Here is a 12,191-nt window from a genome sequence, read left to right on the forward strand (position 1 = left end):
AGGATCAGGCTTCCTGGTGGCATTGGCAGAGGCGTTCCAGCCTTCTCCAGATGGTCGTGGCTGGTTTTTGGTCAGCCCTTTCCCAGGTGCTCCTCAGCGGAGAGCTCCCTGCCAGGATGGCTTGGGAGTGGGCTTGTGCCAAGGAAGCAGATCTCGCATGGGTGTTCTCGGGCAGCAGGCAGAGCAGGAAGCGACAGGCTTCAGGAAATGCTCACTGGAAGCTTCCATTTCTTCTGTTTTATTTAACCATTTTTTAAAGCTGTTTTTGTCCGGTTGAAGAGTAGGGCTGTTTACTGACTTTGAAAAGCAATTTCATTTTTCTCTTGTACCAACCAGTCAGTATTTTTGTATCGAGAAGGAATTCTTGAAGTGTTTGGGGTGGGAACTCTCATCCGTGACTGGCGGTTCATTCCTCCAGCCTGTCATGACTGGCCACGTTCCAGTTGCTTTTGGGAACAACCACGTCCCTCCAGGGCTGAGCAGCTGAGCCGTCATGCAGTCGATGACGGGCCTGAGCTCCCGGGCCTCCTTCGCCATCCCTGCTCACCATCAGGGCCACGGTCTCTGCCTGTTGAGGTGCCGAGCAGAGCTCCTGCTCAAGAAAGCGCATCAGCGTCCCCTCCCCTGGGAGGGCCAGGGCAGAATCCGCTCTGTCTCTTCCTTTCTGGGCTCTTCATGCATCACGAGGGCTTCTGCTCTGTGGGCAGACACTGGTGGGACAAGGTTACACGACTCCAGAGCTGCCAGGGCCATTCCCAGGAAGACAGCAGCCTGTCCCTGGTGTCTTTGGGCCCCACGTGTCTTGCAAATCAGATGCCGCGGGAACAAGGGAGAAGGTATTGAGGGGATGCCTGGAGGAGAATGGGTTAATCAACGAAGGGAGCTCCGAGGAGGGCAAGGTAGGGATGGAGCACTCCAGAGGTGAGGGCAGCCTGCGACGAAAGCGTGGTCGCAGGGAAACAGAGGGTCAGACTGAGAAAGCCGGGTGAGGTCCAGGCGCGCGGGTGAGGGTGAGTGAGCTTCATTCCCGGATTCATCCCCTGTCGTCGTGCTTGCTCACACCTGTGCTGGTGTGCTGTGAGGTGAGCTGCTGGCCAGGGCACAGATGAGGCTGGGTGCCCGGGGTCTTTCCCACCCCGCTGGGGAGCCTGGTGCTGTTTCTGCACATCTAGCTGTGCTCTCCAGTGTCTTGGTTTGCACGTGGCCATGGCCAGCAGGTGGCCAGCTCTTGTGTGTAGGCGTAACCTGGTCTGTGGGACTTAACGTGTCCCAGTGAGAAGCATCAGGGAGGCAAGAGATGTGAGCCTTCGGACCCAGCCGGCACAGGCTGTGTTCTTTTCTGTGGTGTGGTTTTAGGCCGAGTTACGAAGTGGCTACGGGCAGACCACAGTGCATCACACTTGAGGTGGTTTGTGAGTGAGCACATGTGTGTGCGTGTGTGCTTGTGTGCGTGTCCCGCATGAGCCTCACTAGCTCTGTGCTGACCCCTTTCCAGACGCGTCAGGGAAACCATGCAGCCATCAGGACACAGGCTCCGGGACGTCGAGCACCATCCTCTGCTGACTGAAAATGACAGTTACGACTCTTCATCGTCCTCTTCTTCTGAGACTGACACGGCCGACAGGGTCTGGTTCATCCGTGATGGCTGTGGCATGATCTGCGCTGTCATGACATGGCTTCTGGTCGTCTATGCAGACTTTGTAGTGACATTTGTCATGCTGCTGCCTTCCAAAGACTTCTGGTACTCTGTGGTCAATGGGGTCCTCTTCAACTGCTTGGCCGTGCTCGCCCTGTCGTCCCACCTGAGGACCATGCTCACCGACCCCGTGAGTATTCGCTGCGGTGCAGGGGCCCATCACATCTGTCTCATGTAGCGCCCTAGACCCTGAGGTGGAGGACCTTGTTCACATAACCCAGGCTTGTATTAATTCCCGGGTCCAGGTTGGTGGCTTTTCTCATGCCTTAATTAGAGGGTAATCATTGCCTAGATAGCAGTGATCTCATGAGGTATTGATGGCAAAGACTTATCCTGTTGGGCTGTTTATTCAAAGGAAGAGATCCTGCTAGCTCAGTTCAGAGATCCCCTTTTGAGCTGAAAGGTTTGTTTCTGCAGGGCATGGGCTGAAGCTGTGAGGCCTGGGCTCTTGATTTTACCACTTCACTGGTCTTTTCAGTTGTCTTCAACTGATTTCACTTCTTTGGGCTAAAGGCTCGACATTTGTCCGAAGCTCTTTCTAGCTCTGTCATTCTCTTGTCACTGCGTCTCAGCTCAGGGCTGAAGCCGGCGTCACATTCAGCTAGGTGGACGGTGCTGGCTCAGCCTGCAGAGGGCGGAAGGTCCCGGCGGCCGGGGTCCCGCGTGAGCTGTGCCTTGAGGGACGCTGTGCACCCTGGGGCCTGGGCCTAGGTGCAGTATGTCGCCGCTGTGTACAAACCAGGTGTGCAGGGCTCACCCCTGGCAGGTCCTCTTGGGCGGAGAGCAGAGGATTGCCCAGAGGCCGCCGAACTGGGCTGCACGTGGGCTAGGACTACTGCTCCGAGTCCGCAACGTCCTCCCTGCTGGGAAGGGCACCGGGGCCAATGTATAGACCCCACAGCTCGGCCGTCAGTCCAGCCTGGGCGTCCAGACCCCAGAGCTCGGGGAGGTGCCCAGGCACAGCAGGCATGTGTGGCCTGGGATTCGCGTGGGCCATAGGGGTTTTCCCTTGCAGGCAGTTCCTGCCACTGCTTTAAAGCAGTGGTTTTAAACACTGGGCTTCAGTGACTTCTGACTTACTCATTTAGAGTCTACTGGGCTCATGTCTGTTTCCAAGCTTTCTCTAAGGTTACCCAGAAGTTGTTTTTATTATAGCTGTGATCAGGACTTTTTTGAGAATAAACTGATACTGACCAGTCTTAGGGGATGTGTCTTCATGTGGGTTGATGTGACTTGCTGTGTCTGAATGTGTTAAGCGGGATTTTGACATGTTATTCACTGTGTCTCCTACTTGACCAGCAGAGGCCTTGGTCAGCCCATCCTCGGGAACAAGACAGTATTTTAAGGTCCAGCTCAGTGGGCAGTTGGGAAATGGTATCCTGGGGACAGACTTGGAGGCCAGTGGCTGTGGCCTGATCCAATTGTGGAGTCTTTGACTATAACCGAGTCTCTTCTCCTCACTTCTTTGACGAAGCAGGAGCCTCCCTCTGGGAGCCAGGCCCTGCTCCTGACCCCGTGGGTCTCGCCCTCCGCCTTCTGCGCCTGCACCGAGCTCCCCGCAGTCAGCACTGTGGAGTGGGACAGCCGTGCTGCAGGGCCAGGCCCAGGCGGTAAGCTCTGCCAGAATGCCACGTGGTAGGGAAGCCCGGTTGTGTGGGCATCCTCCTGGCGGCGAAAACTGGGTTGGACCCGCCCTGCGTGGGCCACGGTGTCGAGGCCGTGCCGCGCCAGCTGCTTGTGAGTGCAGGTGAGGGTGTGTGGCACACGCTCAGCCGAGTGTGTGGATCTGTGGCGCGGTCTCGTGGCGGCGTGAGTGGCGCTTCCCTGACGACTGCTGAGACCTTTGGTGTGTCTCTTTTGGGGGGAGGTCGAGTCGAGTCCTTTGTCCACTTGGATGTCACCACTTCACCGGCGCCACACATGAGGCCTCTGGCGGCAAGTTCCAGAAACTGCCAGGGTCGGTGTAGGTCAGCTGGGGGGGGAGGGGTCTGAGGAGCTCACGAGCAGGGCTGCCTCTGGCCCCTCAGGCTGTGGTGCAACTGTGGGAGCGCTGGGGAGACCGAGGGGAGAGGCTGGCAGCTGCCTTCTGGCCTCCCTGTGCCACGCCCTGGTCCTCCTGCTGCCTGGTGAGGAAGGGCAGCCCACAGGCGGTCACACTGGTCACACTGGTCCCGTTCCGTCAAAGCACATGCTGGGGGAGCCTGCACCCACAGGGCAGAGATCCTTGGCGACAGGGATCTGCTTTCTTCTCCCTGCAGACCTGCCTCCACTCAGCCAGCGTCCCATATGGACTGAACTGGAGCCATCATGCCACCCTGGGTGGGCAGTTGAGGGGCAGGGGGGACCTCAGTGGGACTCCCTGTCACTTCCCTGAGGCAGCAGGATGGGGGTGGCCCTTGCTGCGGTCGGCACGGGTTTGTGCTATCACTTGAGGAAAGCCATAGGGACTCTGTGAGGAGAGGACGGGCCACGGTGCTGGAGGTCGGGGGCTGCTCCTCAGGCCTGAGCCCCTCTGTTCGCGGCTCGCCTGTCTTGACTGAGGGAACCACGAAGCGCGCCCTCGGGAGAAGGCCTGCGGTGACCAAGGGGAAGGGCTACTAGTGATGGAGAAGAGGCTGCCCAGGCCTCGGGGCTCCCCAGACCCTCAGCACATGGGCCACAACAGCCCGTGGGAGCCCAGGGGGTTCTTCCTTCCCTCCTGGACTGGGTGGGCGTGCGCCCCAACCGGAGGCCTCACGGGAAGGGGGAGGCAGTTCTGTCCAGATGGTCTCCAGGGCCCTGCTTTTTCATCGACTTGTGGAAAACATGAAGCGTGTGCACAGTAGGAGGTGCAGGCACTGGTGCTGAGCCCATGTCCACTCGCGGCCATCCTGTGCCAGCGGGGCCCTACCCGTCCCCTCCCCATGATCCGAGTAAATCTCCTACAGCGTTTCCTTTGTCGATGTTTGTGTGTTTCCATGAAAGGTGAGGGATCTTTTTAAAGAGCACCCCCTCAATAGTCCTGTGAAGTCGCTGTTGAATGAGTGTACTGTCCCCGCTCAGGTGAGCCCTCAGTCCCTTTAGCCAGCTGCTTGCCCTCATGCTTTTTGTCTGAATCGGGATCCCACCAGGCATCCTGCAGTGGCTTGGTTTGTGGGTCGCTCTCATCTCGGCGGCCCCTCCGATCTGTCTTCCCTCTGGAGTGTTTGCCAGAGACGTGGCCTTTGGCCCTGAACGGGGGCTGGCAGTCCCGGCCCTGTGTGGGGTCCGCTTGCTCCTCGTCCGTGTTTCCATCAGGCAGCAGGCGGGTCTGGAGGCCTGTCCTTGCCCGCCCTTGGTGGTCACGAGGGAGGAGGCGAAGCAGGAGAGGAAAGGAAGCACGCGGAGCCCCCTGCCCCGGAGGCCTGGGAGGCTGTTCCAGGCGGGAGGTGAGGAGTGAGCAGGACAGGAGGCAGCAGGCAGGCCAGGGGCACTTCCTGAGGGAAGCCCGGGCACTGCGGAGGCAGGGAGGCGGGAGGCGCCTGTGGCCCGGAGCCTGCCAGGGCCCGTGGGGGGACGGGGGAGGAGCTTTCACGAAGACTTTCCGGAAACTGACCGACGTTCAAAGAGGAACTGGGGCTTGAGGCTCAGTTCCTGACGGCTCGCTCTGGTGGAGGGAACATGAGTGCCCGTGGCTGCAGTGCCCGCGGCCTCTCTGATGGCGCAACCACGCAGGGACCTCCCCACTGCCTCGGGAGGCCCAGGGTAAAGTGCAGGGAGGGACTGGGCCTCCAGCGGGTGGGCCTGGAGCCCTGGGAGCCGCGCCCTGGGGGGCTCCGTCACCGGCCTGGGCTTCAATGCTGGGGACCAGAAAGTGCCCGAGATCCTCACGAGCAGCCTCAGGGCCTCAAGAGTCTCTAGGCGTGTGTGTGACTACCTCCCCAGAGGTCTTTTCTCAGTTACAGACCCAAACCACGGTCGGCGTCAGGCGTCTGCTTCCCCGAAGCGGCGTGCCGTGGCAGCATGGCCAGGCCACACTTGCTGGTGCTGGGAGACACAAGGGCTGGGAGCCGACGTCTGGCCTGTTCCTTTTTCCTGGGGCTGTCTGTAACACCTGACTGTCCACCTGTCTATAACACTTGTCTGTAACACCTGATTGGGAGTGCGTGCAGCATTATGGTACTTTATGCAGTTGGAGCAGCATTTAGACTCCAGGATTGTTGGAGGAAAGTTGAAAGTCTCCAGATTGTGGACCGGAAGTCCAATGGTTTCGTTATTCTGATTTAAACCTTGAAAGACAAGAACGCTCACACCTTCCCCTTCTTGAATCTCTTGGAGGAGGAGCTTGCGTGAGGAGGCACTGAGGCCCAGACCAGGACAGCTCCCGGTGCTGGGGTGATGGGTGAGGGAGTCAGCCCGCCCACAGGTGCCTGCGGCTTCCTGAGTCTCTGGGCCTTGCTGCCTGCTGCCGCCTAGGGCTCAGATCTGGCTCCTGGGACCCTGGACCCAATGGACCCCGGTGTCTAGCTTGCACGTGCTAACCAGCTGAACTTTCTAGAACGTGGGTGTCGGCCCTCACCCTGCAGAGGCTCCGACCTGTGGCTCTGCGTTCTGCCCAGCATCTGCACTCTAAGAGCTCCTGGGGGTTCTGCTTGGTGGGATCCCCACAGGCCCGCACCCCCACCTCTGCGGCTCCACGCCCTTTCGCTCCGCCACCCGTCCACCTAGCCCCTCTCCTTGAGCCTTGTCACCGCTGCACCAGGACTGCTGTCCCATTCCCCATGTCCTTGTGGTCTGGTGCTGCAGGCATGTGTGTTTCTGCACGAAGAGCAGGCTCTGGTCTGAGAAACAGGACACGAGGAGCCCCAGGCAGGCCTGCTGGTCTCGCCCCACCCTGCCACGGCCTCCAGGACCCTCCCACAAGCATGTTTCCATGACCGGCTCCTGTCTCTGTCCCACTGCTCTAGCACTTGGGGTGCAGACCAGTGCCCTCTCACAGCTTCCGGCACTGTCTCATGGGGCTACTTCATGCCCAATGCAAGTCGGGTCAGGTTGCCAGGCTGCCATCTCGTCTGTTGAGCACATCTGAGGAAGTTGGCAGAGGGACAGCCATCGTGCCACTTGGACAGTGAAGGAGAATGTCCTTTCAAGATGGCTCTGCTCATTGCTCCCCTCTGCCCTGGTGGATAACTGGCAGTGCCCACCAGGTGAACCCTACCATCAGGAGGGGCAGCAGGGGAATGCGCAGGCAGGAGTACCCAGCCACGAGGACAGTCGGTGCCTGGTGTGGGAGCAAGCCTGGCCCTGAAAACTCAGGGGACTTGGCATTGTATGAGGACGAGGTGCTTAATTTCTCTTTACTTCATGCACATGTTATTTTTTTCTGGCAAATAGAACTTTTGGTCCTGCCTAGGTGACATGGTTATTTTTTCCTGTTTAATAATAGGCTTCGAGGGGCGGCCACAGCATTGTGAGTATTTAACGATACAGAAAACCCAAGATGAATCCCACGCTTAACTTCCCTTAACCCAACTAAAGCACGTTCTTCTTACGTCACAGGGGGCCGTCCCCAAGGGCAATGCCACGAAAGAGTTCATGGAGAGCTTGCAGCTGAAGCCGGGGGAGGTCATCTATAAGTGCCCCAAGTGCTGCTGCATCAAGCCTGAGCGTGCCCACCACTGCAGGTACACACCCCCCCCCGCCAGTTCCCAGGCAGCCCCCTCGGCTGAGCGGCCTTCCCTCCAGGCTGAAGAGCCGAGTGCGGGCCAGCACCAGCGAGGGTCCTGCTGTCCCATGGGGCTGGGAAACAGGACCCACTCAGAACTCCTACTGGGAAGATGTGCTGGGCACCAGCCAGAGGACGGCCGCGGATGCCCGTTTTCGCAGTGTGGCTGCCCCTGGCTGGCCTGGGTATGCCTGGCAGCCTCTGACGTGTCCTGTGTAGGGCCCTCCCCTCCCTTCTGCCCCTGGTTCTCCGAGCAATCCCTGGAGGGGCTGCGTGAGCCCACTTTGTCCTTACCAGGGTGCAGGGCAGTGCCAGGTTCTGTGAACGTGTTCTCTGCACCAGTCGTGATATTAGGAAAACCCCCAGGCTAGTGGTCTTCTGCCCTTGACACTGGCTCACTCGGCCTCCCTGGCCTCCCGCGCTCCCACCCGCCCTGGCTGTGTTTTGTCTGCCTCCCAGCCCTGCTGACCCCCGACTCCTAGGCTATCTGCTTCAGAGGCCGGGCACTGGTTCTATTGTTGAGTGTAACAGTCTGGATGCGTTTCTCCACTCCTTGAAGTAGTCAACACATCCCTGTGCTGTGGAACTGCTGGGTGTAGCTGTATCTGGACAGTGCCTTTCTCCTAGTGGGCCCTGCTGCTTTAGATGAGGCCATCACAGGAGGACACAGGGTAAAAGGTGTGTAGGCTACTTCATGGCTGTCACGAACAATTGTTTTTGCTTTTTTTTTTTTTTTTTGAGTCAGGGTCTCACTCTGTTGCCCAGCTAGAGTGCAGTGGTACCGTCACGGCTCACTGTAGCCCTGACCTCGGGCTCAGGTGATCCTTCCGCTTCAGTCTCCCAGGTAGCTGGACTATAGGTGCATGCCACCATGCTGGCTAATTTTTAAATTTTTTTTGTAGAGAGGGAGTCTTGCTATGTTGCCCACACTGGTCACAGACTCCTGGGCTCAAGCAGTCTTCCTGCCTCAGCCTCCTAAAGAGCTGGGATGATAGACGCTAGCCACTGCGCCCGACTGTAGTGAAGCTTACAGATTCGTATTCACACAGCTTGGCTAGAAGGCAGAAGGAGGGAATGGTGGCGAGCAGATCCACACAGGCTTGGTGGGGCTGAGACTGACTGCAGAGGGCACCAGCTCCTCTCCAGGCCAACTGGGCATAGCTCAAGCTCTGCATGTGAAGCAGAGACCCCAAGTGGTGCAGTTCACTGAGCAAACACTTGCAGCGTCGGAATTACGGTTCAGGATGTCTGTTTAGGAAGGTGCCATGAGGTTGCCCAGGAAGTTAGGTCAGTGGGCATCAGACAGAGGCCACGTCAGTGAACAGCAAGGGATGTGGTGACTGATGTCAGCCAGGAGTCAAGAAATCACTGCTCACTTTTAGCTTGGTGGAGATTTAGCTTGATGTGCTTAAGTGGTACAAGCTATTTTTTTCTCGTTTTTTAATTTTTATTTTTTTGAGTCGGAGTCTGCCTCTCTCACCCAGAATGGAGTACAGTGGTACAATCACTGCCAACACAGTCTCCACCTGCTGGGCTCAGGCCATCCTTCTACCTCAGCTTCCCGAGTAGCTGGGACTACAGGTGCACACCACCATGCTTGGCTAGTTTTTTTAGTTATTGTCCAAAAGTCTCACCATGAAGTCTCACCATGTTGCCCTGACTGCTCGAACTCCTGGGCTCAGGCAGACTTCTAGCCTCAGCCTCCCAACGTCCTGGGATTACAGATGCGACACACCACACCCAGCCTGGTTAGTGCAAGCCTGCTGACAAATGATTGATAGCATAATAGTTATTTAAATTGGACCTTCAGGATATTTTGGGTAAAAGTAAAGCACCTTTTTGGCAGCAGGACAGCTTTACATAGGTACAACCCAAGGTGGGTGTGGGCTGAGCGTGGGGTCACTTAGAGATACCAAGGATTGCCATTTCCCTGAAGGTCAGAGTTCAGCGATTGATTTATTTATTTTTCAAAATAGACTTGTAGCTTGTGAGCTTGCAGAGTTGAGAGCAGTGTCGACAGGTGTGTGTGATCCTGTGAGAAGCGACTTGGTGTGCCCTTGGCCTCAGAGCCTGCTGGTCTCCGGGAGCATTTCCTAGGAGACAAGACCATGGAGTGCTTGGCAGTGGTCACTGGCGGTGTGCCGGGCACACGGGTTGGGGCATGTGGCCTCCCCGGCCTCCCCTTGAGTGCCTGGCTGTGTCAGCATTGACCCTAGAGCCGGACTTTCCTTTCAGTATTTGCAAAAGATGCATCCGGAAGATGGACCACCACTGCCCGTGGGTGAACAACTGTGTGGGAGAGAAGAATCAGAGGTTTTTTGTGCTCTTCACTGTAAGTAAAAACATTTTTGCAGTAACTTGCCTTGACCTTGAAATCCATTAACTAGGCTCTTATCTGGTGCTTACCCTCACACCAGGCGTTTCTCACCAACCTTCGCGCTAGGATTCAAGTTAGGGTACTTTGCCGTCACAAGTGGCCCCATCAGCACGGAGCTGCTGCTTGTCTTACCCCAGGTGTCCCTGTGGCTGGTCTCCCCAGCTGCCGTGAGCCACCCTTGCCAGTGGGCTCTTCCCCATGTGGCTGGAGCTGATTTCCAGTTGTATGTTTTTCTGTAAAATTTTTTTACTTGATCCAGTATGGTCTTGGGTAGTAAGGTGTGCTCTACTGCGATATATTCTTCCCTCGTTATTTTTTTTCCCATGAATGAGATGGAGGTGTCAGCTCAGCGTGTCACCAGCCTTTGCCCCTCTGGAGAGACCCCAGCATTCCATCATTACTGACCACTCTCTCCTCGTCCTAGATGTACATAGCCCTGTCTTCAGTCCACGCACTGATTCTCTGTGGGTTCCAGTTCATCTCCTGTGTCCGAGGGCAGTGGACGGGTAAGCTCCACGAGTGTCTCTCCCGTGAGTGCACACCGGTGGGTGACAGAGAGGGTTTCCAAGGAAGACACATTCTCCAGTTCAGAAGGAAATCCTGGTAGTTATTTTAGGAGTTGATGGAATTTTTTATGAAAAGAATACAGCTCAGTATTTTAACACTGGCATTTTGCTAGTGTGGTTTGTATTTTGCAGATTTTCGAGACTGGAGGGAAAGTGGCATTGCTTCCATCAGACCTTGAGCTGTTTTCTGGTTGGCTCGCCAGAGTTCAGAGTAGTCCTTGGCAGTGCCCAGCCGCTTGAGCCCCAGCAAGTGTAGTTAGAACAGGCATTAGTTGGCCTGCCATCGACATGCAGTCAGGTCCCCAGGTCACCTGCCTCGTGGGTGGATTGTGGGCTCCTGCGAGGACTGTGCACCCACCGGTGTGGCACGCCAAACTCTGGTTGCGCTCTAGCTGCATTTAAGAAGCGATCGACACACAAATGCAGTGTGGCTGGAAACCTCAGGATGCAGTTCTGACACTGCTGGCTAGGACTGCTGGTGTGGATTTGGGCATGAAAGGGCCGCCCTCCTCTGCCTGGAGGACAGGGCCAGTGCCTGCTGACAGGGGAGCACCTGCTCCCCTCAGAGGTGGCCGGGGCTGGCCTGCAGGACTCTGCTCTGAGCCCGACACCCTGTCCCCACAGCTTGGGGTGTTCGTGTGCCTGAATGCCAGCCATCACCAGCTTCCTCTCGTTCACAGAGTGCAGCGACTTCTCACCTCCGATGACTGTCATCCTGTTGATCTTTCTGTGCCTTGAGGGGCTCCTCTTCTTCACCTTCACCGCAGTCATGTTTGGCACCCAGATCCACTCCATATGCAACGATGAGACGGTACGCCTGCGGCACTGCCGGCTCCTGTGGGCAGAGCCAAGTGGGGGAGAGCCTCGCGTCGGCCGCGAGGCTGCACGCGCACCTGGGCAGCAGCTGGGTGTGGGACAGGCATGGGCCGGCTCTGGCCGATGTCCTTCTGTTATGCACAGCGTGCACTTCAAGTGCAGGTTTGATTTGAGAGTCCACAAAGCCAGGCAGGGGAGCCCGGCAGGGGGAGTCAGGTGAATTCCCAGTGTCCTGGCCCGTCCACGAGTTTTGGGGAAGGGCCTGCCGGTGTACCCCGCATGCCAGTCTGGAGTGGGTGCTCGGTGAACACTTACGTACTGTTGTAAGTGGATAAAGGCATGAGGGCCACTGTGCTGTCCCGGCTGGCCGCTCGGGTCTCAGCCACAGCTGCCTGTGCTCACGGAGCCCGTGGGGCCTGGACCCGTGGGAGCCAGGAAGGAGGCCCTCTCTGCCCACGCGGGAGATTCCAAGGCGACGCGTAGCCCTGTCTGCCAAGGCCCCGGAGCTGCCGCCACCTGCTCTTTCTTCTGCTTCCAGGAGATCGAGAGGCTCAAGAGTGAGAAGCCCACGTGGGAGCGGAGGCTGCGCTGGGAGGGGATGAAGTCTGTCTTCGGCGGCCCCCCCTCGCTCCTCTGGATGAACCCATTCGTCGGCTTCCGGTTCCGGCGGCTGCCGGCCAGGGCCCGGAAGGGGGGCCCAGAGTTCTCCGTGTGAGCCCGGCGGGCTGGCGGGCTCGCACAGTTCATGTGGGGTCTGAGGGCGTCGGCAGCTGCTCTGTGACCCACGGGCCACCAGGGCCTGCAGGCCAGCTGCTCGCGGCACTCAGAGTTTATGATTTACAGCCACAGATGCGGGCTTCCGGCGGGAGGGGCCGCAGCCTGGCGCAGGGCAGTGAGGGCGACCAGGGGAGAGGCCGGGTTGCAGCCTTCCTGCGGCGAGGGCTTCTGTTCAGAACACGCTACGTTTTCTGGGAGTGACTGGGCTGTTACACAGGTTAATGCTGCTGTTCCAGTCATGAAGAAACAGTCAATCCAGTGAACACGAGCTCCCGC

The 12,191-nt window shown here is 57.8% G+C and overlaps 1 protein-coding gene across 1 annotated transcript; it reads left to right on the forward strand.

Moving 5' to 3' along the window:
* The first annotated feature begins 1,503 nt into the window (after positions 1–1,503).
* ZDHHC7 (zinc finger DHHC-type containing 7) lies at positions 1,504–11,853 on the forward strand. Its single transcript, XM_008048118.2, has 6 exons — positions 1,504–1,826; positions 7,214–7,338; positions 9,615–9,711; positions 10,181–10,262; positions 11,003–11,133; positions 11,677–11,853. The coding sequence occupies exons 1-6, from the start codon at positions 1,512–1,514 to the stop codon at positions 11,851–11,853; spliced, it is 927 nt and encodes a 308-aa protein (XP_008046309.1). The 5' UTR covers positions 1,504–1,511.
* The last annotated feature ends 338 nt before the right edge of the window (positions 11,854–12,191 follow it).

This window comes from Carlito syrichta, unplaced genomic scaffold (assembly GCF_000164805.1).
Source record: "Carlito syrichta isolate Samal-C Ts95f unplaced genomic scaffold, Tarsius_syrichta-2.0.1 Scaffold120544, whole genome shotgun sequence".
NCBI lineage: Eukaryota > Metazoa > Chordata > Mammalia > Primates > Tarsiidae > Carlito > Carlito syrichta.

Bases quoted from the DNA above. Each gene is read 5' to 3' on its own strand.
- ZDHHC7 (XM_008048118.2), top strand. From the start codon at position 1,512: ATGCAGCCATCAGGACACAGGCTCCGGGACGTCGAGCACCATCCTCTG. The intron at 7,339-9,614 runs GTACACACCCCC...CTTTCCTTTCAG, and splicing joins GAGCGTGCCCACCACTGCAG to TATTTGCAAAAGATGCATCC. The intron at 9,712-10,180 runs GTAAGTAAAAAC...TCCTCGTCCTAG, and splicing joins GGTTTTTTGTGCTCTTCACT to ATGTACATAGCCCTGTCTTC.